The sequence below is a fragment of the Corvus moneduloides genome, chromosome 3, assembly GCF_009650955.1.
Source record: "Corvus moneduloides isolate bCorMon1 chromosome 3, bCorMon1.pri, whole genome shotgun sequence".
Taxonomy (NCBI): domain Eukaryota; kingdom Metazoa; phylum Chordata; class Aves; order Passeriformes; family Corvidae; genus Corvus; species Corvus moneduloides.
This window is the reverse complement of record NC_045478.1, coordinates 74,976,324-75,003,673: the sequence shown is the minus strand read 5'-3', so window position 1 is coordinate 75,003,673 and position 27,350 is coordinate 74,976,324. Positions and strand designations below refer to the sequence as shown.

The 27,350-nt window shown below is 37.3% G+C and overlaps 1 protein-coding gene across 2 annotated transcripts in view; it reads left to right on the top strand.

Annotated features, from left to right (window-relative positions):
- RYR2 (ryanodine receptor 2) overlaps positions 1-27,350 on the top strand; it is a 391,308-nt gene that overhangs the window by 127,953 nt on the left and 236,005 nt on the right. For both annotated transcript variants that reach the window (XM_032102227.1, XM_032102226.1), the window contains 2 exons: positions 10,130-10,150; positions 21,484-21,498. In XM_032102227.1, coding sequence (XP_031958118.1) covers positions 10,130-10,150; positions 21,484-21,498 — 36 coding nt within the window. The remainder of the gene's footprint in view (positions 1-10,129; positions 10,151-21,483; positions 21,499-27,350) is intronic.

The window sequence follows — 27,350 nt, the reverse complement described above, 5'->3', positions numbered from 1 at the left end:
ATTTCTTTTGATGCCCAGCTATTCCTTAGTGACTGTGGTAGTGTTGATTCACCAAGAAGGTTTCTGGTTTTGGAATATTTTGCCGGAGAGTCATCAAATGGTTTGTTTCAGTTATTATAATGAAACGAGCCTTCCAAGCAGGTGAGTGTATCGGTTGTTTTAAAGTATTTAAGTACTGCTGTAGTGTGAGAGCTACACTATTTCAGGTCTAAAGTTAACTTATCCAGGCTTTGTTTCTCTCTTACCACAGAGAATTACCATTTTTTATTTACTTATCGGGATGGTAAGAACTCTTGAGTTGAGGGTGGAGGGAAGGAAAGTGAAAGAAATGAAGGAGTTTAAGACCAAGGGCATTAAGTGAACAGAGCGAGGCTGAGAATGGGGAGCAGCTTTCTTGGCAGAGGTGTGATTCTGTCCCTGGGCTCCAGGTGCCTTATTTGTAGCTGAGTCTGGGACCTGAGCACAGCAGAGAAACCCCTGCTCTTCACAGGGGCACTGACTTGCCTTCTTGAGTGGTAGGATCATCCACCTACATACCATGAGCTTGTCTCAGGGTGAGTCAGGATCACTCAGCTTTTCCTAAACTTGGATTTTAGTTTTTTAGCATTTGAGTGGCCACTCTGTGAGCAGGGCCTTGTTCCTGCAAGGTTTGGTCAGGACTGCAGGCTCCGTGACAGGGGAGGGAGCTGCCCCTTCCTGCGGCACCCTGTGCAGCCAACCTGCTGAGCTGCCTCTGTGGTGGGGAGTGGGTCCCACGCCAGCAGGATCTATTTTGGAGTGTTTGCAGGATCTCAGCTGCAGTTAAGGCTCCTGCTGTGTTCCTGCAGGCAGTCTGGGTTGACTTCTTTCCCTTCAAAAGCATGCCTGATAAATATACATGTATACACACACAGACACTCACATACATTTAGGTTTAAGAAGAAAGAATATGTTCTCTGTGACTCTTCCTGACCTCTTTGTATGCATCTGTCCTTTATTTTTTTAAGTGAGTACTGTCAACATGGTGAGAAGGGGAGGTATTATCCCCACATTGTTAGGTTTTCGATCTTGACAAAAAATAATATTTTTTTGACAAACATGATAGTTGCTGAGCTCTGAAGATTGTCCTCCCTTTCCCCTGCAGTCTCCTCTTTCTGCCTAGGCTGTCGTCTTTTTAGCATTTGCTAGTTTGACAGTTAGTTGCCCTTTAGTCCTTTAAATAATTCCCTCTGGGCATAAATAGATAAGGCATTGATTTCTTTTTTATGTGATAAGGGTGAAAGCTTGCACCTTATTTTTCTTTATAGAAATAATGTCCTTCCAAGTAGTCACAGCAAAGAAAAAAACTTGACAAGAACACAGGGTATTCAGACTTCTACTAGTAAATCTGTGTTCTAATTATGTTGGGTGTTGTCAGCTCTTTAGTTTAGGGAGTCCTGTATTGTTGTATATGATTTTTGTAGTTAATGCTTGTTTCTGCAGACACTGCTGATGGAGTGGAATGTGCTTGTAATTATGGTGGCACATGCAGCTTCCACTCCTGAAGCAGCCTTTGACAGCTGGCAGTCTGTTGACAAATATGCAGAACACTCACTTTTTTTGAAAGATGTTTCTATTTAAAAAAATATTGGGATGAGTCACAAGATAACGGTACACAAATAGCAGAAGGAAAGCGACAAACTTGGAAATCCTGTTTTTTCTTAGTGGTGATTATTTAATGTGGCAAATTGACATAGTCTAGTGTATATGTAGGTCATTTGGCAATGGCCTATTTTAGTTAACCTGGGTACTCAGGCATTTTGGTCTTCTGTAAAATTCCATTTCCAGGTGGTGTTTGTTTGTTAAAATATAAGTGATTTACTGTGGATAGCTCAGCTTCGTCAAAAGAATTTGTGCATTTGCCCAAATTTTAATAATGTCAGTAACTGATTAAATCCTTTGGCTGTTCCAAGAAGTTTCAGGTGGGGTTTCTTATTCTCTCTCCTCAGCCATATGTCACTATTTTTTAGGTACATTACTTAAGGAAATACAAAGCCTTTTTCCTAAAGAAACAACTTGTTGGTGGGTTTGGAGATCTTCAGAGGAGGATATTAGGCAGCCAGCATTTGCCTCTGCCCAGAAGACCACAATTCTCTTTCTGTATGCTTTCTTGGTATTACTGCAAGAAGTATGAGACTCCAGTGCTTCTTGTGGCTCTCTGAGTATTCCAAGAAGCTGCAAAGTATCAAATTTTTTTTAGGGAACTGAGACCTTTGTGTGGAAATAAAAGTTTAAGCACAGACTTGCTTGGTTTTGAGACTTCACAGTCTTTTTGCAGCTCACGTCTGACCCTACCCGAGTCCTTTCTCAACTCATATATGCCACAGCATGGGCTGAGAGAAGAAATAGAACATGCAATAACCTTTCTACTGAGATTTCTTCTGAAATTCCAGTGACTTTTCCAGCTTTTCCCAGAAAAATTTCAATCATTTTCATAGACAACTTAAAGATTTTGATCATTTTATGTAAAAAAATAAAGAAAAATAATGCCTTAACACAAGGATCTAAAAGCTTAAGCAAGCGATTCATTAAATAAACTGATCGGTGGATCTTCATGGTTAAAATTGATAATTTCTGCTTGATATAATTTATCAGTGAAGCACAAAAATTGTTTTGTTTCATGCTAGAACATTTTTCTCTCATCTTATTCTTCCTTTCTTTTTTCACCCTAGCATCTTATTCACAATGTCTTTTACCACAGGCCACTCTTTGAAACCTTTTCTGGATAAGACAGGACAGTGTTTAGGGGCTTTCCATGCGACTTGACATGGAATTCTCTTGAGGACTTGAAGGCTACAAATATAGCTGTTGGTTTAAATACAGTGGAGTAGGAAGCATTTTCTAAATTCTTTCTTACATGCTTATTCTGCTTGTATTTAAAGCAGTTAGGAGATTTTGGTTCACAACCATCTCCTTTTATAATCTAACTGCATTTCATAAAGAGAAATTTCCTTTCTTTTGCTTCCTAATTCTGGGTGGATTTTTCATTTCTATCAGCTTCCTGTTTTTGTTTTGGCCTATTGGATCAGTTCAAACTGAGGGCAAGACTGGACTAATCAAGAAGTCAGATTCAGAGAACCAAATATGAAGGAACTGTATTGTAGTTGGAATTTGGAAAGAGCTTCTTGAAAATGGTATTGTGAAAGTGATTTTTAAAGGGAGTGATGCAAACATATTACATTGACTCATGTCTAAGTGAAGACTTCAATCTGTGAAGAAATGCTAGCTAAAGGTTTCATTTGTTCTACAGCTTGGCATGATGCCTTTTCCTGGCCTTAAAATCAGGAGTCAAACACAGTCAGAAGGGGAAAAGGGATTTTAACTCTGTATTTATTTTAAGGATAAAATAAAGACATAAACCTATGTCTAGGTCAAATGCACCTCAATGCCCACCGCAATGCATCCCCCAAAAGATCTGGTATATCATTATAGGTCTTACTAATTAGCATATCTATCAAAGATTCCCCAATGAGAGGCTGGAATGAGCCCCCCTCCCCAAGGAATCTTCCCCTGGATGGTTCTGTCTTAGTTTACCAAATGTGTTCTGGAGAGGACCTTGGGGTCTGGGGCACACCAGCTCCTACTTATGAAGCTTCTAAAATGTTTAGTCTCTTAGCTGAACAAACAAGTCCAAGAATGTGGGCAAAAAGCACTAAGAATACAGAAGCTGTAAAAAGGTATAATGGGGTATAAAAGAAAAGGCAAAAAATCTTCATGGCATCATTATAACCAAATAAATGGACTGCTATTGAATTAATTACCTTTCTAATATAAACCTGACACTGATTTTTGCACTGATTTTAGTGTACAACAATAACAACAATAAAACACAGGTATCAGTTTCTTTTGAATCGATACAACATTTTTCTTTTTTTTTGTTATTTTATTTCATTTGATAGCTTTTATTTCCTTTATTTATGTTGTTATATTTTGGTCTGCTGCATATCTTTCTAGTCTTGTGAGACTGATTGTTTTTATACATTGTTGTCTCATTCATGTTACTAACAGGAGATCTCTGGAACAGAACTGATCGACTAGTATGCAGTCTACTTACTGACACTAATATCCAACTTTTCTTTCCTTCTTTAGTAGCATTAGTTCTAGAATGTCTGTATTTTCTTCCAAATATCACAATCTTCACTTTGCCCTCCCCCCTCCCCCCCAAATCTAATTACATTAGAGAAGCACTGAAATGGAGACAGAAATAACTCATGGACGACATAAGAAAATAGCCATCAAACAAATATCTTTTATTTAAAAGTCTCAGTAATATTGTGGTAAAGCATTGTAATTAAGGCTAGGAGTTTTTCAGACTTGTGCACTAATAAATCAATGTCAGACCTTATTAGGAGAATGAAAGCATTTGGTTGCACACGTTGTGTGTGAATTCAAAGCTGAACTGTTTCTGTAATATGAAAAAATTTAATTTCACAACCTCTACTCCAATATTTGACAACTTCATTTTTCAGGAAAATGCTGTCTGCAGATACCCATCAGTTAGGCAACATTCTAGCTAAATTGCATCATGAGCTTATTAACTCCCATCTAATCATCCAGTCATGGCTGATTAATCACTCCTCCTGGTGCCTTGTTTTATTAAAATCTGTTTTCTTTGCCACTGACCAGCAAACTGCTGTCTAATTTCATGTGTGGGATAGTCTTTGCTGAGGGGATTAAAGTGAAGCCCGTATCCTCCAATCTGAAGGGCTGTGTGAAGGAATCATCACATGCAAGTGTCTTGCATGTACAATTATCCTTCTGTGTTTAAGAAGTAGGAAAAATGTGTGTTTTCTCACAGAGCTAAAAAGCTTTCCTGTGCTGCTAAGATAGAATGGAGCCATTTTGGGATAGGAATGCAAGTGTAGCTGGTGGATTTTTGAATATTCAAATCACCTATCTCCAACTGTGGAACTCTGAATTCATTAACTACTTTGTATTAGTAAGCAGCAAGATAACACGGAGAGCAGGCAGCTTTGTCATTTTCTCAGCATGGGAGGAGGGCGAAAGTAATTTCATCCCTCGTGCCAGCTGAAAGAGGTAACACCTCCCTTTTCTTTTAATAAGTGTTCTGTATGTTAATGAATAAGCCAAGTTATCAAGGTACTTCCTTAAAAAAAAAGTATAAAGATTGGCAGTTAAATGCACTCTTGACAATTTAAGCTCTCTGATTCACACTACAGTAGCCTAGTTAATAACCTATTTGAAAGCTAACAGCAGTTGTGAATATGACAGGCTGAGAATGTTTTCAGGTTTGCCAGAAGAACCCCCACATGTAGGAAGGAAGAATCAGAAATTAAACAGAGGTTTCTTGATATAACAAACCACAGCTGTTTTAGTTTCCTAGTGCTACCTTTCCTGATAACAAAGTTTTCTTAATCAAACTTCGGAGCAAAAAGGCCAAGTTATAGCTTCTTATTTCTACACTTTGAGTTTTTTCATTAGTCTAAGGATTGTCTACAGGTACCAGGCATAACTTAATGAAAAAGCAAAACGCAGTAATTTTCTTAAGAATTTCTTTGGATAAGTCTTTATCAGATGGTGGTGTGTCATAAAGAGGGACAGAGTTGCTTCATCCAACAATGTTAGCTTGTACTTACTACAAGGTCTTCCCTCCCGAACTTTGAGTTTACATGACCTAAGTGCTTCTTACTGCAAAGAAAGTGACAGGAAGGAGAGGAAGAGGATCTCAGTGTTTAATGCATTGTGGGTTTTTGTATCATGTAGATGAACATAGATATTTGCTACCAGTGGAAAACTTTATGAAGAGATAGTTTAAAGTCTTATTCTACTTAAAATGCTGACTACTCACAGCTATTTTATAGATGCCATACTTCGAATAGGAAGTAAAACAGTGGGGAAAAAAAGAGTGGAACTTTGGCAGAGAAACAGGTACTCTCATTTTCTCCTCAGTGCACCTTATTTAGCATCAGAAGTGATTGTTAGCAGGCCATTTCAAATAAGGCACAAAAAGAATAAGACTTTGCTTTGATCAACTGCACTTTGATCAACTGCAAGTACTGGAAAAGATCAAGAATGGCAGGCACAGTATTTTTGCACTCTGCTTATCCTCAGGGTTAAGCGAGGACAGGAATAGAATCGTTATCTATTTCAAATCACAGAATTGTGACAAATACTTCTGGCCTGGCACATGGGCTCTTCTTTAGTGTGTGCACCATGTTTGGGATGAGGATGTATGGCTTGAAAGTAAACATTTTTATTATCCTAGACAAGTTTCCTATTTTGGAGGTAGATAGCAGCAAGCCTGTTTCCAGCCTTACCATGACCTTTGGAGCGCTAATGTGCTCAAAGTTTTCTTTCTAGGGTGATGGTCAGAAAAATATTATTTTGGGGGAAGAGAAGTTACTTTGTTTCTACTCAGTAACATTTTCTGATCAAAGTTGCGTGCAGAGAAGGAGTTAAACCAAACAGGCATGAAAGCACAGCTCTTGAAGCATCCTGAAGACAAAAGTCTACACTGGAAGACAATCCTGGGGGGGGGAAGAGAAGACATATCATCAATTAGTCTGTTAAGTATTAAATTTAGAGAATCAAGGTGTCTAATAAAAGAAGCTAATCAAGTGCTATAAAAGAAGTAAAGAATACAATTCAATCTGGAATCTAGTTCAATTCTACTTATTCTCCCCTTGCTTATCTTTATTAAAGTTTTAGACAAAGGTTTTGCTAATGTTCTCAGTTTCCACAACAGAATTCAGACTTGTCATATGGCAATGTAGCCACTAAATTTTGATATCCAGTGTTAGACAGGGTCATGTTTTTGTTTGTTTTTTTTTTTTTTTCCCCTCAGAAAATCTTTGAGTACCCAGGTACATGAGGAAAGAATATTTCTAAGTAGCGCACTGCCTTTGAGGTATATATGTTTTAATATGGATCCTGAATCATCTGCTGGAGGAAGTGTTGTAAATCCAGATAGTATTTGGGTAAAGAAAAAGAGAAAAATCAATATATACCTACCTAAGTGTTTTAGTTTTCCAGACAATGTGACTTAATGGTCCAGAGAGAAGATGAGCCAAATGAAGAATAGTTATTGAATTCCAGGGATTTGGATTTTTTGGGACAAGGCAGAAATTCCTGTGCTTTATAAAATAAATGATTGTACTGTTCTTTTGGATTGTGTTTAACGTAATGTATGATTGAAATGAAGCAGTTACTGTGAGATGCCACAGTGAGAGGGAACTTAAGAAGTGACTGCCAGTCCCTGCCTGCCATCCCCCCAACCCTTCCTAAACTTTAAACCTTCCTAGACTAGTTGAAAGATCTACACCTCCTAACAGGTGAACAACTCAGCAAAACCTAAGCTGAGTAATTTATGGTAGGAACAGGTAATTTCAAGTCCAAGGAGCATTAAGCACTCCAAAAAAAGGGAGATAACAAAATGTGGTCTGGTAGAAGAGAATGTTGCTTGTTTATGTTTTTTTCTGTTTGTTTGTTCAGTTTCTGTTGTGTATGTGGATTTTTTGTTTGTTCTGTTTTGTTAGGTTTTTAATTTTTTTTTTTTTTTTTTTAGTTCTTTCCCTGGATTAATGACCAGTACATATATAGCAACAATAACTTTGAATTTTAGTGTTTCCTGAATTTGGATGTGTACTGGGAAATCCATGGGAAAAAGGGGTTCCTTCTAGTCTTGAAGACAGACAAAAGATGGAGGTGTCAGTGTGAAAGAGAATCTGTATTTAGATGTGTTGTGAAGCATCTGCTTGCTTTTTTTCTGAATCATAGCTTACATCTTGGATACAAGCACTAGAAGGAGGTATCCATTGTTTCCTTTCACTTCTGTTTATGTGAGCTTTACATTTATTTTGTCTACATTACGACAATTGCTCTTGGGTATGAGTCATCTTATTTATTTTTAGCTTTACCTAATCTGCATTCCTAGGAATTTCCAGATGAGTGAATATATTATTATATAATGCTTATGCTTTTTTCTGCCCCTAAATGGGATAGTAAATGTCCAGGTCACAAGTCTTCCAGAACAGGTTCCAAAAGGAGACAAAATTTTATCTCCATAAGTTGCACAAACAAGTTTTAGAACTTGGGACAAAGTGGTCTGTAAGAAAGAGAGGTCTTCTTTTCACTTGAGTCACTCAGAGAACTCTCCCACAGATGAAACCGGAGCACAGCACACCTGGGGGGGCTCTGACAAAGCTCACAGCAGAAGGCCTATAAAATACAGCTGTAATTACGAAAGAAAGATTCTATTGTGCTGTGCACTGTACCACACTTTCAGAGTCAGATCTCTCTGGATAAATTCATAATCTTTCCTGTGTAGGTGTCAAACTTCATGGTTTGACAAGGGTACGTGCATCGTTCAAGTGGTTGTCCTGCAACACTACTGTTGACAGTTCTATTTAAACATGAGTATACCAATACAGAATTAGTGTATACCATGTATAAATACTTGGCAAATATTGCACCTGACTCTTGAAGCTAACTGGTGTCCATTAAAATAAAGTAGATGGACAATTCAGTAATTATATAGCAATTAACTGTAAAACTGATAAAGTATGTTGAGCTTTGAGTGGATTCTCTCTGATAACAGTTGTGGCTGCCTTGTTCACTTACATTTTGGGATGGCAATTTCTTCTCAGAGCAAGGCAATAAAGCATGCATCACCTCTTTCTAGCATTGTCACACAGGCAAATTCCTTGCAGTGCTGTTTTCAGAGCATACACAATCTTAAAAAAGCAAAAGATGTATCAAAGGCAAGGTAATAAATAAAATACTTGTACATAAATCTAACTTGGTTATTCCTTACTCCTTTTTTTTTAAGACAGCGTAGTTGCATTTTGATTTAAATCATTGCTTACTTTTATAATTTATCAACATCTTATCAAATCTTTTCTTACATTGTATCTGTTTTAAAGCACTTAGCTGTTTTTTAGGAGACATTTCTGCGGATGTGGTTGATAACAAAAGTCACAGTAAAGATTGCTAAAAAAATAAATAGGGGCAAATCAGAATTTTGTGTACTTGCAGCACTGAACAAAAATATAAAGCTGCTCTTTATTGGAAATGCATATTAAAACTGAGAAAATTTGCTTTAAATGGAGCTATTTTAACAGATGAGAACTAAATACATTGCCTTTTATTGCAGTAATTCCACAAGCAAGTTGACATCCAAATATTACTGGTTTTGAAAATTACTCCTGCTTTGCACTAAGCTATCTTAAATTATTAAACATTTTTGTGGCATCTGCTACCAAAAGGTCAGTATGTGCCTGCAGTAAAACCACTTATGGCATGATATTCTGCAGCGTTTTTTTGTGCAAAGTCCAGAGACAAGTCTACTTCAGATATACTGCTCTTAGTGCCAACTAAGTATTTAATACGTAGTGCCATACTAACTGTTCTAGTAGATGAAATGTGTTGTAGTAGATATACTCAACCCTTTCTGAGACTGTAAGGTAGTCCAAAGACTTTTTAGAGAGATTAATTTAAAATCTGTTTCCTTAATGAATCCTGAAACAGTTTTGTTAATATAAAACCTTAAGCTTTTGGAGTCATTCTCACTTTCCCTATTGAAGAAAGGAATGACGTTTTGGTGTGCTGTTCTCTGTTCTTATGCAAGATATTCTCATATGCTGCAGGTTGTAAGGTCAGGATTTGACAGGTACCCCTAATTTTAACTTTTATACTTGAGGCATTCATTAAAATGGCAAACCGTGAATAGCAGCAATGAAACTCTTTCAAGTGAACGATGTTCACTAATGGCAGAGCTTTACTCAAGAGGAAATGGAGATATGATTTGTGGGATACTGTGTTCTGCATTTTTGACTGGTTGTTACTGAATACAGTGTAGAATTAATTCAGCATCAGTCTTCCTTTGCTGCCTGTTACCTGATTTTAGATGGACATTTTTGACTTCTAGACTTTGAAGTGCTTTCCACAAAATAAAGACAGAAAGTGGGGTATTGGCATTTTAAAGAGAAGATGCCAGGAGAATATCTTCATTACTAGAAGCTATAGAATAGAACACGTTTTCTTTCATACTAGATATGTTCCTAAAAATATGAAATGTTAACTTCAAAATAGACTTTGACATGCTGTATTTAAGGAAAGAGATTTACTGATTTCTTGCTTTTTCTTTCTACAGCTAGTTGATGTGGAAAAATGGGTATGTGATTCTGTCTTTTATTCACTTGATCCCAAATGTTTCATGTTGCCACTGAGTCTAACCTGTCTGTTTTGATACCCTGTGTGTTCATGACCCTTCAACTTGCATGGCTCAAAAAAACCAAAAAAAGAGGTGAATACATGGTCACGTAAAATCTGGTCACTCCTGAATTATGCTACCAAATTTCATGTTACCAAAATGACTTTTACCTCTTAAAATTTGATCACAGAATTGTGTCGTATAAATGTATGATTATTGCCTTTCAGTTTTGAGCCTTGCTGTCTGACGTTATAACTCCATTCTGTAACCCACCCTGTCTATTCCAATATAGACACTGTAATCTTAAACTGCATGACAGTAAGATAATTAATACTGATAAATAATGTGTGATGCTCTGTGTAACTGCAAATATACAACATACATTTAATGATGGAGAACAGCTGCTACAGAATAAAAACAATATTTCCTAGATCTTAGCACATAAAGCACAATTCTCTGCTAAATGTGTTGTTAAGGCCTTTCCTAATGTGTCTGTGTATACCATACATCTTTGTTTCGGCATCTGATATAACTGCCCTCTGTGGGACATATTTATGTATGTTTTTTCTTCAATGTAATCTCTAACACCAGTGTTATGTATGAGTTAGTGGTCATAAAATGTGTGTAGAATTGTTTGTTCACCTTGAAAATATTAGAAGCCTCTCTGAAAGCTTGGACTACGATAGGTCTCCTTGGTTTCTTATTACTTAGTCTGGGCTGCACATGACCAGAGACAACCTCAGATGTCCTCTGAAATATGACCAATAACATAACTGGTTGCATTTTATTTCAGCCAGAAATTGCAGAATTTTAATCTGTGATTATTACATCTTTATAGTAAGTAGTGACTCAAGTTAGAGCTTGCCTGAGACTCCTGTATGTAAGTACATTGTTTAAATAGTGGCTTAGGCTTTTCAATGCCCTTTCTACTGTACTCAAAAATATCTGTGTCATGTGACATATATGTTTATAATATTTATTAAACAATAACTGTAGTTAAGTCATAATTTTTGCTAATTTTATCAGTATGACAGCATTATCCATATTCTGTGGATCTGGTGTTTATGACAACCATCAATTCTTATACAATTGATTTTGAGTGTTTTTAGGCCATATCTTTTCATTTTGTCACATTTTTAACTACAATTGAGAAAGCTTGGTTGTACATCTTTATATTCTTTTGTTTTATTCCTACGAAGAATTTTGCTATAAAGAGAAAAAAACAGCAATAAAAAGCATGTTCAGTACTATACAGGCACCACTCCTCATACTCCACAATGCATGAAATATGTGCCAGAATTTTATTGGTGACACTGACATGGTTTATTTTTGACCGAAACGTTCATAATATGTTAATGGAAAATGTAGTATTACTTGCATAAATAGAAATCAGATCTGCTGTTTTGGTGTTTTTTTTTTTTTTTTTTTTTAATTCAGAATTTAGTAACATCAAAATCTTGCTTAGGGAAGACTGCTTCATCAAAATATGTTCTTAAACCATTTTGAAAAGAACTGGTTCCCATGAAAGCAAAGCTAAATGTGTCATTCCAAGATACATTGGGTAAAGACTTTTCCTAATAGACTGATTCTTTAATCCAGACAACCTCACTGATGGGTATGGAGAGGGTACTGGCCTTACTTCATATATAACATTATTCTCTCTCGGATACAAGCCCCAGTCTGGCTTGAAAAGCAGATTTTGACTCCCTCTGTAATTCCAGAGTGTTACCAGAGGTCTAATGGTGGACTGGAGGTATAGTGAATTAATGCAGTACAAAGCTGGCTGTTGTAAAGCTGCATGGTCACTGAGGCAGACACCTCACTGTAACACATGTATTTCTTGATAAGCCATTTTCCAATATAGAACACACAAGGTTAATGCAAGTTATATCTGTCTGTGGAAACCTTAAAGCCCAAGCCCAGAGAGAAACTTCATGACAAATTAATGAGCAAATTAGTAGCTGAACCATGCTGCAAGCAGTTTCATGCTGTTCAAAGGATAAGCTAAAGTCATTCACCTCTGAGCTGTTCTAGCCTGTAAAGTGTGCTAAGAGAGGTTCTAGAGGAAATTACTCCGGTTCCTGCATACTTCTGTCAAATTACTATAATTCTTCTTGTGATATTGTCCCAAAATCTTTATTCTACTTAAGGGATGTGCTGGCTGTTGAAGCTGGGTACAAATTAGATGGGTTTAAGATATTTCTTGAACTCTTGGTTTCATCCTTTTGTCTCTGAGCAGGTGTGAGTGTGAAGGCTTATAGGCCTGCTTCAGCGCAGAATCAAGCAGATTAAAGACATTTTACCAAATGTAAAGCCTAGTGGAAGTAAGGCTTACCTGTTATATCCTGGTTCCCATTTCGTATCTGAAAATGGCTTTTCTGCTTTTTATTAAACTACCAGGTTGGGGAACCCCCAATGTTTGATCAGAGGGACTTACTAAATTTCAACCAAAATTTAGAAGACCCTGAATGTATTTTCTTTACAGAGAAAATGACAGTAATGAAATAAGATTAGATTGAATAACACATAGTGAAAGGAATTCCTTTAATCTCCCTGAAATTTTTTCTCTTTTAATATATTTATGAAATAAGGGAAATAATCTTAAACTGTCTGTTTCTGTGAATTAGCAATGTGCTCACCAATTTGTGATCTCAAAGGAGGTGTTGTATACTTGAATACAACAGGACTAATGTACTCACAAAAGCACCTGTCTGTCTTGACTTTCATGACAGCTGCTTAGCTCTGCCATAGGTTTCAGTGTAAGGATAAGGCATTTTCTTGTGTGTCTCTGGTGATGTGATAATTTGGCCTTTTTTACACATTTGATTTAAACTAGTAGGTAAATTATTTTGAAAGTTTGGCATTAAGAGCCATCAAGAATTACTGTTTTCAGGAGAGATTTTTCTGAAGAGCTTTTTACCTGAATGGAAATGAAGTGTATTGTTTCTTAGAGTACAAGGTACAAGAATTTTCATGTTTACCCTGGCTGATGGCAAAGCTATGGTAATTATAACATTGTAGGATTGTTTTCAACTATAACATTGTAGGATTGTTTTCAACTTTTAGACAGAGAAACCTTTTCTGCTGAGGGTAGTGGTAATTTTTTTTTCTCTTCCCCTCGAGTAGTTACTATGTTAGTTCAGTTTTATGGCTCTAGCAAAACTAGCTTTCAATTTCTTTGGGGAAAAGAAACTTGCAGAGTAATGAAACACACTTTAGACACTTTTCAAAAGAATTGCTTTCATTACAGAGACTTCTGAGCTGAGAAGTAGTGAGTAAATTCTCTCTTTGATAGTGTGGACTTGATAAATATAACAAATGGATTTTGACTTGAGGAAACAAGCTAGGGTTCTTGTAGAGGTTGGACAGAGCCACAAAACAAAGCTTCGTAAAGGGAAATGATTCAAGTAACGTGTCTTCAGTGCTACTAAAGTAATTAATTGCACATCAGTACTTTATAATCAGCATGATTTTTAGGCATTAAATGAATTATATAAGGACAATTTTTTCCTATAATTTCTTGTTCACAGTTCATTTGCTTAAATATAGATTGATTTTTCATATTACTGTGGGAAAATATGCTATTTCTGCAGAAATATTTAATACCCCAATATAAAGAATTTGCATTCAGATTTTAGACGTAACATAGACTGCAGAGGTGGCTCAATGTAGGGAGTAATACAAGCAGTGGTAACTCAGTTATTCTAATACACATCATGAAGGAAATGTGAGATAGTACTGTATGATGTTAAAGTGAACAGGCATATCAAAATGGAGTGACTATGGAAATGCTGCTTAAAATGCTATACCTTCAGTGATAGTGTCAACCACATCTGTAATTCCATCCTTAGTGTACTGTATATTTTAGCAGATGTTAATTTTAGCCCAAGTCTAATTCACATCAGCAAAAGAAACTAATACAAACCTTTTCTAACTATACTTTTTAATTTCAAAAGAAATATCTGTGCAGATTGAATAAAACTTCTCAGTTAAGTAGTGGCATTTCCAAATGTATTCTAGGGTTCCTTTGGTGTTTCTCCTTTGGTCCCTAGTATAGATCTGAGAATTTCAAGCTGTGTTCTATGTAGCAATAGTAGTTTCTGTGAATTACTGCAAACTGTCTCAGTTTACTTGTTTTCAATACTTGTTGGTTAGGTTAACATAAAGATCTAATATTTCTACGTAAGCAGATGGAATACTATAAGAATTGTACAAAAGATATAGTCAGGAGATGACCTCTAAATTATAGGATTTTTAGCAATTTTCCTATTAAAAAATTCCAAATAAAATAATAATATTTTTCTCCTTGCATCTAGCCAGAAAGCACAAGAATTAAGGTGAAATTATGATAAATTATGATAGTAAGTGATAAGCTATGCAAAAGCTGTCCAAAGAGCCAAGGAATGTAATGGCCCCAAACAGATGTAAATATTTACATTAAAAACACATCCTTAGTGTCCTCAGATAAAGCTTCAGTAAGTTTTAAATGTCACTATTTTGCTTTATTTTGAGAAAGAGGAAATAATTTGGATGATGAGTAGAATGATGGATGTTATGTTCCTCAAATATAATGATTCAAAATTCTGCAAATGTTTTTTTATTACTTTTTGTTTTTCAAGTCCTGTTTCAAGCCATACATATAATCTGGCTGCTGAATGATCAGTTTAGCTCCTCCACAAGGATGATATTTGTTTGATACTTTGCATTAATATAAGTATTTGTCCCCAAAAGGTCAGATAGCATGTGCAATTGAAGACTTAATCAGTGGAATATAATTATTCTGTTGTTGGTTACATTCAATTACCAGTCCTACCTCTCAGGACAACTTCTGAAAAAATTGGATGCTAGAAAAACAGCATTAAAAATTACAGCACACTGATTTCTTTAACGAGTGAAGGAGAAAGTGGTGTTTTTAATGCATTTAGTCATCAAATTTGCATTGATTTCAGTTGTACAGGATTTAACAGAAACACTTATTTGTAGTCCAGAAGCACATCAGAAGTCCAAATATGTCAGTACCTTTCTTCTGGATGCTCAGTAGAGAGCCCCCAGTGGATTAGTGAATTTCAGTATCTAATGGAATATAGGTGTTCTGTACTTAATGTTCACGTTGAAAGTACTTTAGGGGTTCACGCTGTAGACAGGGTAGGGTTGGAAAGTTATGTAAAGTCCTAATTATGTTCAAGGCAGGGAATCAAACACTTCTAGTGCTTAGTTGGTCTCATCCTATAGAAAATGTCAGCTTAATAGATGAATTGCATTATAGAAATGACTGTCTCTTCCTCGACCATAAAGTAAGTCTACACAACCAGCCGACATTTACATGGCGTAGATAAATTTCATCCTTACTGACACTTAAAACTCAGCTTGTTTTTAATATGTTGTTTCATACTGGATATTGCATACATCTGTATTGTTCTTTAGGGTGTGTAGAATGTCCTATTTCAAACATAGACATGACCAAGCTCTACAATCATCAGGGCCGCTCCACTGATGGAGTAGGAGATTTATGTATAACTAATATAATATGTCATCATGATTTAATCTCTTTTACTTTTAGCTGAGTTAGTGTTCAGGTGTGAAACAATTTCTTGTACTTGGTGTCTGTATTCATCTGTTTGTTTTGGTGTCAGTGTTTGACAAGTACCACCTTTCAAGAGCAACGGTATGTTGTGTTTTAGCCTGGCAGTTAAAGACCACACAGATGCTTACTCACTCCCCGCATCCCATGGGATGATGGAGAGGGTTGTGAAAAAAGGTAAAATTCATGATTTGAGATAAAGACAGACAACAGAACAGAAAATCAAGTTACAGCCTGCAGTCTGCCACTAAAGGGATTGGGAAAAATTCCTTAGTGGTATCATTTGTGGCTACTACTTGGCTGCCTTTGCTTCTGTTTCATATTGAAGTTCCGGCATGTTCATCTTGGCAGCACTCAGTGGCAGTGTGACTTCATTCAGGCCAAGATAATCTACTGTCGGTCTCCGCTAGAATTAGAATTAGAGTCCGTTAGAATTTCACACTGGCCATATGGAACTGTTAAAGTGGGTTGTCCTGATCAGTCCTTTGCTCTCCAGTTGGCTAATCACCTTATGGATGGGAATCAGGGAGTCTTGGTTGGTGTGACACTGCTGCCAATGCACCATTGTGGTAGTGATTGGCACCTGTTCTTCAATCTCCAGCTGTTTAATATCCTCTCTTCGAGGCAGCTGTACCGAAAGCCCACTGATGCCCTTAAGGATCCTTGACACACCCTCTCCTAAGACAGTCTATGCCAAGGATGCATGGAGCCTCTGGGCCGGTCACAATGGAGTGCTTTTGCCCCTCATTCCTGGTCAGGCTCACTTCAACCACCAACACAGTCAGTTGTTGGGCTCCCCCTGTCACTAGAAATACAAATGGGAATTGAAGGTTTTGCAACTTTACACTGGTGTCTACTGAGCCAGACTGCTGGATCCACACAGTCCAGTAAAGTCCAGTTGTCCCTCTTGTCCATCTGTCTGCAGGCAAGGTCCTTGTAGTCTTAGCAGTAGTTTTGACTACTCACTTGTAAATATGAATCAGAAGTCCCTTCAATCAAGAGTAAGATCAGTCATTCTACTCTGGGGAGCTGCCCACAGGAAACTGGGCCAACAATTTTCCTGGAAGAACCCAATTTGTGATTGTTTTTCCTTGCAACTCACATACTTGTGCCCCTGGGACTGAGGTAGATTTTCCAGCTTAGTTCCTCATGTCCTCTCTGTAGTCATGCAGGTCAAACCACAGGGTGGTGGTGCTCTTTTGAGCAGAGGAAAGCTTACTTCTGATAGTTGAGATACTGGTCCATACAGGTGGGGAGTAGGATCTCTGTGTTGCTGGACCCATTTTTCCACAGCTGAGATGATGAAGAAAGATTTTCTTCATATTTCTGGGGTTGGCCAGCCAATTCATTCACCTCCAGCATGGCCAATTTCCTCAGGTACTGGATACTTTTCTCCCTGGTAGTCCACTTGCCTACATGACATATAATATCTTCCTTGAAGGAATACCTTTCTTTCACACCTGACAGAAAGTCGCCTCCAGAACTAAGAACTTGTACCCCTTTTCCAACCACTTTGTCAATGCTTCCTTACTAGGAAAGGCATCCCAGCTGTTTCGCTTCCTTACCCTCTAATTCCAGGCTACTGCTTCTGTTTTCCCCACATAGGAGCAGCAAGGTGACAATGGGCTTACTTAGACACTAGACAGGAGCTGAAATCTTTTCACACATCTCACAGCTCACTCAGGGAAAGAGATCCAGTGGCTGGTACCTCATTTGTGAGTTTTTGCTCACTCTTCTCCCTGGTCAGTGTGTGCCTCTCTTCCTCCTCCTGTTCTTGTGATGGCCCTGCTTTGGAGCAGTTTGCCTTGCCCACTTTTTCCTCCTTCTCCCTCTTAGAAGACACTCTTTCATCTCTTACTAAATGACTTCACTTTTGCTTCCAGTATTTCTTTTTGTGTCCTGAGGAGACTGATACTGGCATGTGTTGGTTCTTTGGTTCGGCTGCAGTGCCTGTTGCCAGCACTGGGGTAGCTGCAGTGCCTGTCATTTTGCCATCAGATCCAGAGACCTTCTCTGCTCCTTGAGGTCACCGAATAATGTTGAACAGGGCTTGGTAGGCCTGAGTCAGGCCCAAGCATGTTGCAGTGATCTGTGTCTTTCTGGAACTTCCAGGATGACAGAATACTTTTTCCAAATATTTCACTAGTTCTTCAGGATTCAGCGCTTGTTCAGAGGTGTAATTCCAAAATGTTGGTGGTGACCACTGTCCTAGGCACTTACCTATACTATCCCACACACCCTACCACTCATCACTATCCAGTCTCAGGGCAGATCTCTGGGTGATATTCTTCAATAGTTGTTTAACCATAAACAAGACCTGAAACACATTCAGCAGCCCTAGCAATAGGAACATGCTGGTTTGAACATCCTGAGGATATTCAGAATTCTCAAGTGCTATTGTAATTAGCCTGGAGAAGAGGAGGAAGATGGAGGAAGGTATCTCCCCACAGATTGACTCTCTGGGGAGTAAAGATAAAAGGTGTAATTATTAATAATTTCCGATAGATGGCTCCTGGAATACAGAAGTGGTGGCAGTGCTGAGTACAAACACCAGATTAATCTCATGACCCTTGATTTTATCCTATCCTAATGCAGTGTTACAAAATACAACAAAATAATGGCCCTTAATCCAGCCTCCAGAGGTGATAAACAGCAAGACAGGGAAGGTATACCACAAGTAAGGTGTTACATAATGCAACTTTGAGAACATGTGCATCAGCTGTAAGAAAGATGACCTTGTTATCAATGCCTGTTGTGATAGGACGGAGGTGGTGGTTTTAATCTGAAAAGGGTCATTTTATATTAGATTTAAAGCAGTTTTTTATGATGAGAATTATGAGACACTGCAACAGGTTGCCCAAAGAGGTGGGGGGTGCCCCATCCCTGGAAACATTCAAGGTGAGATTGGATGAGGCTCTAAGCAACCTAAGGATTGATGGGGTTTAAATCTGCAGGCAACTAAACATTACACTGCTAGCTCACTGCCTCCCCAACCCCCAGTAGGATGAGGGCAAGAATTGAGAGAAAAAAAAGTAAAATTTGTAGGTTGAGATAAGGACAACTTAATAAGAAAGAAAACAAAATAATAACAATCATAATGAAAAAAGAATTAGAATATTCACAGCAAGTGATGTACAAAGCAATTGCTCACCACTCACCATCTGATGCCCAGCCAGTTCCTGAGCACGGCCCCAGGCCAGCTTTCTCCCCAGTGTGTATACAAAGCATGACTCTATATGGAGTGGAATATCCCTTTGGCCAGTTTGGGTTGGCTGTTCTGGCTATGTCTCCTCCCAGCTTCTTGTGCCCTCGAGCCTACTCCCTGGCAGGGTGATAAGAGAACTTGAAAAGTCCTTGACTTAGTATAAACACTGCTTAGCAACAGCTAGAATATGTGTGTTATTGACACTGTTCTCTTCCTAAATTCAAAACACAGGTCTGCACAAGCCACTAGGAAGAAAACTGACTCTGTCCCAGACAAAACCAGGACAGGAAGTCAGAATGACTTTAAGAAATTTGAAATTATATGTGCGTTCTATCTGTTTAATTTTCATGTATGCATTCTGAATTGCTAATGTTAGTCCAGAAACTCATGTGCACTATTGTCCTGAGACACAGAGAATAAGTGTTAAGGAGCAGGAAGTTCTTCCCTCTGCAGACAATGAGTTGAAGAAATTTCTTGTGTAACAGCCTGTTGCATACGTGAAGTACATAATTTCTGTTGGTTTTTTTTCTCTTTCGCTCCTTTTTTCTTCCCAACATGAGAGTTAATGTTTCTCAAAGTAAGCATTCTCCTTTAGCTAAGAAGAGATTTGGTCTAAAAACCTTGGAGAATGTTCTTGCAGAGCACTACGACAGGAGTGTCCAGAACCATTTGCTTGCAGCTGTGGCCCTCCCAGGTCATGATATGTAACTTCTTAGGCTTGGCCTGAACTTTCACAGGCACATTTGCTTCACATTTGTGGGCATAACATATGTTTAAGTGTTTGCCATGAAAACATTTTTGCAACAATTACATTTCAGAGTATTTCTTTCCCTGGTGGTTTTAAAGCAGTAGATATATATATAGATAGGTGTTCAGACTTCCCTCACACACTGTTGTCTTCCAGGTTTTCTTGAAGGGGTCTGTTCATGGCACTGTCTAGCTCTAAGAATTACATGTAAATTATGTTAAAAATTATTAAGGAACCAAAGTAGCTCTAAAGAACATGATATGACAGATCCAAATAGATGACATTTGTTTCTCTCTTGTTTGCTGTAGTTCATTTAATACTCAACTGAAGAGAATGAATTGTTAAATCTGGTCTTCCAAAGAATCCAGCACAAGAAGCTGCTGTGTCATTTTAGTAATCAACGGAAGATATAAACTATTCACTTTAATTTGAAGGTAGTTAAAAGACTACAGTCAAGCAGATAAATAAATTGTCAAGAAGAGAACGAGAAGGTTTCACGGGACTGTTGTTTAATGTACTTGTAACATGGAAAAAGCAATGGGGTTGTGTAATTCTCAGAATAAAACTTTGTAGATGAATGACAAATGGGAGAGACTGAGGTTTTTTGACAGATCTAATGTCCTTGATAAACTAATGTCCTTCCAAACAGCATGTTGGCAAGTGAAAGTCTGTATTGACAAATATAGGAAAGGATTAATTTGAATTAATCATGTACATAAATTGTTTATGTATTAATGAATTTATACACATCCCACTGCAGAAAGCTCAGCAAAGATTTCTGTTCAGTTTCTGAGCCACACAGTAAAAGAAGCAAAATTTCAGAGTGACAACTACAAAGCTATTCTGATAACAACCAAATAGACCTGAAAGAAGGGAAGGAGAGAAAGTCTTTGAGTATTTTAAGAAGATTAGGTTTTATTTTTTTTTTCCTTTCAGCTAGAACATCTTGTACATCTTTGAGAATAGATACTTCTCTTTGAAAAAGCACGTATGAAATGAAAGCAGCCAGCCTTTCTTGGAAGCTCTCCAGTTATAATATCTTTTCTTGTGGGATAGAGACCAACTTCAGTCCTCAGTTTCACCTTTTGTGATATCAAAACATGAACTGATGAGGTTAAATGGGGAAAGGTGGCCATAAATCTCTGACAAAGAAAAGCAAATCGCTGCATGTAACAGTGATTTATTCTTGGGCAACCTTCATGAAAATTAACCTAAAAATTACCATAATCTTGCATCAGCCATGTGGCACTTGATTTTTTTAAAACAGCGCATGAAGTCTTAATAATATTTAAATTTTCTTAATTTATTTTGCATTTGCATACAATATGTAACTACAGTAGTGGTGTTGCTCTTCAGCACTGCACTTTGAGTGCAGGATTTAACGACTCACATTGTACTTAGTTAGAAACTCATCAGGACAAGTTGTTTAAGATGATCAGGCATGGCTCCTGTTTTACCTGTACTCTGTTTTATCTTTAAGCAATAGGTAATTCATGTGCTATATTATTTAAAGTGAAGAAAAATCTGAGAAAACTATTGCAACAAAAAAAGGATAAAGCCTTGTTCTGAGTAGCTGTTTTGCTTTCCAGCACAAGCTATAATTATGTTAATTGCAATGATAAATGTTCCTTTTAAATGTGGTATCTAGTGAGTGTATCCCACTCACTTTTTCAGGGGAAACAAATCCCATTTTTATGCACCTGAAAGCAAATATTCATTTCACGATTTCTCTTTTTTTTCCCCTTCTCATGGATCTACAGAAATTTATGATGAAGGTAAGCAAGTTAAACATTTGGTATTATACTTCCTGTGGATTCCTACAATTTAATTTAATTAATGCTAATTACTAATTTTTAACATCAGCATGAAACTCACCTTCTTGAACATAAAGCATACCGGATTTTTTAAAAAAAATTAATTTAGAAACCACAGTGACTGGTTTGGTTTGGGGGTATGGTTTATTTAGATCGTGAAGGACCAAAGGCAGGTCGTGGAGAAAGGACTTTTGTCTGGCTTCTCTAATTTTCACTTCATACTAATCCTTTTACTGAGAGTGTAGCATTATGTGGTAAATACAAAATCTTGAGACAATGAATAAATAACAGAAGTTACAGTAAAACAGTTGGGCATTTTGGAAAGCAGGGACAGCATACTGTTTCTTCTGTCACTAGAATGCTGCTCTGATTGTTTGGTGTCTCACCTGTGGGGTGGGTGGGGAGCCCTTGGGGTGGGACTGCCACTGCCTCAGGTCAGCTGGCATTTGCTGGAGCTCTGTTTCTTGGGGCTGCTTTTTTTTTCTTTTTACTTTTTTTTTTTTTTTTGGCTTATTAAGACTATGACAAAGCACTAAAGCACTTGGTGAACCTCCAAGCATTTTGAATAACTGACAGTAAACAATTAGCTGCAGTTTTCTCCAAAATGTGTTGCTTATCCATTTTCTACTTTAATTATCAGTCTATTCCCAATTCAACTTCTAAACTGATTTCTTTACTGATTTTCATTCCCTAAGAGTTTACATTTCTGTGGTATGGTTTAGCTTCACTGTCACTCTCCAAAAGTGAGCAATTCTCAGCTAGATAAGCAGTTCTATTTTAAGGGCTGGATTTAATGATGTCAGAGGAGTTTTCTTAGCATGATTCCTCTGCTGATCCATCTTTTCTTCCCACTCGGCTGTCTGTCTTATTCTTTATCTGTGAGGTTCTATCTCAAGTGACAAGGATGATTCACATTCCTTGTATCATACAACAACAGAAAAAGCTTAGTCACAGTCCTTAACCTGTGAAAAATGCCTCCCTCCTCCACTTATTTAGCTCTAAAATAACCAGGAAGATTTTTATTATTTCTTCTGTGTCCTATGCAGATAAGGAGGAGAAGTATGGGGGAAGAGAAATCCTCACTAGGCTAAAGGAGAAATCGATAAATTTTATCTTCCTGGGCAATTTTTTTTTCCAAAACACTGGAAATGCTTGAAAGTAGGCATTTGTAATGGAATTATTGCCTCAGCCATAAATATAAATGTTTTACATATAAAGCTGGAAACAGACAATCAGTATTATTTAATTTTGATTAATTTTTACTGCTGTGTCTGCTTTTCATTTTTGTGAAGTTTCCCATTGCTAGGAAAGTGATAACATAAATGTAGTGTCAGAAATATTAATCATGAAGTGTATTTGAAGTGTTTCTAATTCTGCCTTCCAACAGGTCAATATCAGCAAAATTGGGATCATTTAGCATGGTGCTGGCACAAATATTTGTTACCATTACTAATCATTCCAATCTTTTTAATGTAGATAGTAAAATATTTCTGTGTTCTCAATTGAATAAGACTTGCTTATGGGTTTTTTTTTGGCCAGCTGATTTATTCTAATTCAGATTTTTATGTGATATTTATATAGAGCATAATTAGACATTGTGATGCAGCTTTTAATTCAAGCCATCTTTAGGAAACCTATAGTTTAGCTAATATCTTTTTTCTGTTTGTTTTTTTTGGTGGTTTTTTTTGTGGTTTTGTTTTTTTTTTTTTTTTTTTTGTTTGTATTTTTGTTTTGTTTTGTTTTGTATTTTTGGCCTGGCATAAAGTAGGAGGTAACTGCTGATCAAGTTAATAAAATGAGTTTGTTCTGTTAATTTTTTTTTCTTACTTGTTTTTGTCACAGTGGCCGGCCATCATTATCTGGGAGTAGGTACCAACAGTCATCAATCATACTTATCTCCATGCCTAAATTTTTGCAGCATTTACTGTTTTGTAGTGAATTTCATGGAAAGTCAATAGTGATTTAAAAGTAAAGTATAAATACATGAATATGTATAGTATATAATGTCTTGAGAGATTCAACTTCTTGTTTGTTGTTCTAATGTAACGGTGTGTAGGCTACAGAGAGAGAGGGTTTAGGCGGTTTGAAATCCACCCTTTGGTATTGCTCTTATGTGATAGGAGCAGAGTGAAGGAATATTAGCTCAATGCCTCACGTCAGTGAATTTATTTTCTTTGCATCTTTACATTTTAGCAACCAAAGGCTGTGGGTTTGGTGACAATCAGTGAAAGTGGCAACCCAAGGGCACAGTAATTGCAGAAGGGTTAGCCTTTTTATTTTCTTTGGTAGAAGAATTCAAGGGTTCTGGGCCTGGATGCTGTAACTGTGGAAAGGAAATTCTGTCTGTTTTGTATCAAGATTTTAAAAGAAAAGTAATACCTGTATGAGCAAGAAGAAGATGTAAAACTTCTTGACTTACTCTCTGTAGCTTTGTAGTCTTTACTGCTTGCAACATTTTCAAGTTCTCTGATGTTGCTGAAGATTTAATTTCCCAGTGTTAGTATTCCAAGCATAAGTTGTTTAGTTTTGCCTGACTAATCTTGTCTCACAAGCCTTCTATCTCTGTTCCAGGGTTACTTCACAAGTTCTGCAGTGATTCAGCCTGTTTCCACACACTCTGTTTTCACCACTGCTTGGGAGGGTTTTCTGGACTCTGGTTGGCATTCATCTCACAAAACTGAAATGCCAGACTTAGAGCCATGGATATCCTAAGCTCTCTGTGTAACCATAGAATGCTCAGATTTTAGGTGGGCTGAATTACTGACCAAAAGCTCCCTTTTTCTGTCCGCTGGCTATGTAATTGCCTTAAGTTACATTAATCTGGGTGTTTTGTAATCAAGTGTATTAGGTCTGGCTGAGATGGAGTTTGTTTTCCCCACAGCAGCCCTCACAGTGCTGTGCTTTGCATTCGTGTCGATAACACACCAGTGTTTTGGCTATTGCTGAGCAGCACTGGCACAGCATCAGCACTGTCTCTCCAATTTTCCACCTCTCATCAGCAGGCTGATGTGGGAAAGATCTTGGGAGGGGACACACCTAGGACGCTAGACCCAAATTTACCAAAGGAATATTCCATACCATATGATGTCAGCTCAGATATAAAAACTAAGAAAAGGAGAAAGTGGAGGCATTTGTTATTTATATTTGCCTTCTGGAGCAGCCATGATGTGTGCTGAAGCCCTGCTTCCCAGGAAGTGGCTAGACATTTCCTGATGATGGAGAGCAGCAAATAAAATCTTTTGGTTTTTTCCTTTACTTGTGTGCATGTATGACCTTTCACTTCTGCTTTAGTAAACTGCCTTGTTTTCCGTCTTACTTTCTCTCCCCTGTCCAGATGAGGGAGTGATAGAGTGGCCTGGGGACACCTGGCATCTAACCAAGGTGAACCCACCATATCAAGATGTTTTTTTAGCTTTCCATTTTCAGCTTTTAATGTAATTGATCACAGTGGTATTAAGAGAACAAGCCTTCCTGTATTTTCCAGCTGGTTGTTGCCTGGTATCAGAAAGAAGCTCTCGTTAGTCATCTGAAGTTGTGTTCAGTGTGAAAAAGTTTAGACAATATTTAAGTATGGGGAGCAAGAGGTCTCATTGAACACTTACCTGTGGTGGCCTCCTATTCTAGGCAGCTTGTAGAACTGCATCATTGCTGATTTTAGATAAATACAGACCTCCATCAACATTTGTCTAGAACATGTTAAGAAATTGCACATTAATAATGAAATCAATAGGTGAGTAGTTTTGATTGCTATGGGAATATTTTGAGAATCATCTCATCTACAGAAATGGTTGTAGTATCATGCAAATATTTATGTATAGAATCATAGTGAGATGGTTTTAGATGGTGGGATATCCTCCCCTGCTATTCCTCCCAGCTCCTTTTAGTCTTCTCTTGATTTCTTTCACTTTATGGCTAATTCTGCCATCATGGGGTTTTCCTTCTCCTGAGTGAGGATTCAAAAGTTTTCAAAATCTGCATTTATTCCACTTCCTTTCAATAATTTTCATTTTGTCTTGTGGACTGCTTAAATAGAAACCTTTAATTTGCTTAAATGAAGAAAGTCACAAAGAATTTTATATAAACAAAGCACATTTCTTGTGCATTCCCTGGGGTTTCTTTTGTTTTTTATAACTAGGTCAGAATAAATACTTGTATTAGCCTGCTGGCTTAAAAGATTTCATCAGCATCTTGATAAAGGCGTTGATGCCAACAGCCTTAGGTCTCTGATCTTGACACAGGTTGTTTCAGACTGGGAACAGCATAGTCCAGGACCTGAATATCCTTTTACTTGGAATACATGGTAGTTGTTTTTTTTTCCAAGCCAATACATGTGGTCAAACCCAGATTTCCTATTTGATTTCTCTTCTTAATGGATCAAACCCAGAATTTCAGAATGTAATGAATTCTCTTGAATGAAAAAACTGACAGCTGCAATGTGGGTTCCAGGGAATTCTTTAGCATTTCCATCACTGGTGGGTGCAATATCCTGCTTGACTTATTTCTCTGGTGGTGGTGGGTTTACATTTAAAAGGGTTCAAAACAGGTATTTTGTGTTTAATTCTATACTTCTGCTTATGCATTTAGTCTAAGTGTCTGGATTTAGAAAGAATTATTTTGTTTTAAACTGTAGTTTCTAACAGTGTAAACTCCTGAACTTCATGAAACTTGGAACATCATCATGATGGAGAACATAATGCCTTTTGTATTCGTATTTGCAAGTGTTTTTATGGAAGTATAGGTGTCGTATGTTTAACATGCTGTTGCCTCCAGCATCTGGTTTAAGTTCGAGATGGCCATCATTAGCATGTTCCATTTTAATGAAGTCTCAGTAGTCAGTGCTTTAAAGGACATGTTTTACTCCAATGTAGACATGCAACAGCCACTAATAGTCATATTTAAAACTTTTACTGGTATCTTGCAGTACTTACCTTGAAAAACACTTGTGAAGAAAAATGGCAAGCATGTTGCTTCTTTTATGGTACAGCCGCTTTACCATCTGCAGTGCCATGAAAGCAGTTGTGTAGTATTTTTTAGAAACCCATTAAAAGCAATATTTATTGGTCACAAGTTCCATCTAGACTGTCAGAGCTGGATCTGGGGCACAGAGGAGATACAAGGCTGAGCAGCTGATTGCGATTAGGTCATGCTATACTGTTACTGTAAGTTACATGGACTGCATTTTTGAAGGATTTACTGATGTAGTTTATTGTTTCATTTGATTTTTAAAAAACAAAAAAAATTTTTAAGTCTATCAAAGCTATTTTTCCTTACATTTTAGTCTTTGTAATGTCATTTTCCCTATAGCATGTGTCAATAATTCCATTCTAGTAATATGGACCCTTCATGGAATGAAGCAGGAAAAGCCATTACATTGTTCTTAAAAGCTCACTGTGTTATCTTGTATGAGTCTTTCTAGAGTGCGAATCAGTTCCCGTATACACATTCAGTATTTTTAATTGCTTTTGTGGGTGACTAGACTTGTTTGAATATCCATGTGCTAAATGCAGTTGTTGTCAGGCTTTTGCCAGTAGATTTCTGAATAATGAAATTGCAGAAGCTTTTTCTGTAGATATGTAAAGTGCTGAAATAACTGTCTTGTTTAAATACTTCTAAATGTTTTCACATGGTTGTTTTTTTCTGGTACCTTCCTGAAGCTCAGAGCTTTTTCTCTTTTCTCACACATTTGAAGATTGTGTAGACCTGTGAAGAAAAGTCAGCAAAAAAAAAAAAAATCAGCATTTGCTTGCAGTGGAGTTCTCACTGGTCTAAGAGATGTTTTTCTCTAGTAGAAGCAAGGCTGTTATTGTGAAAAG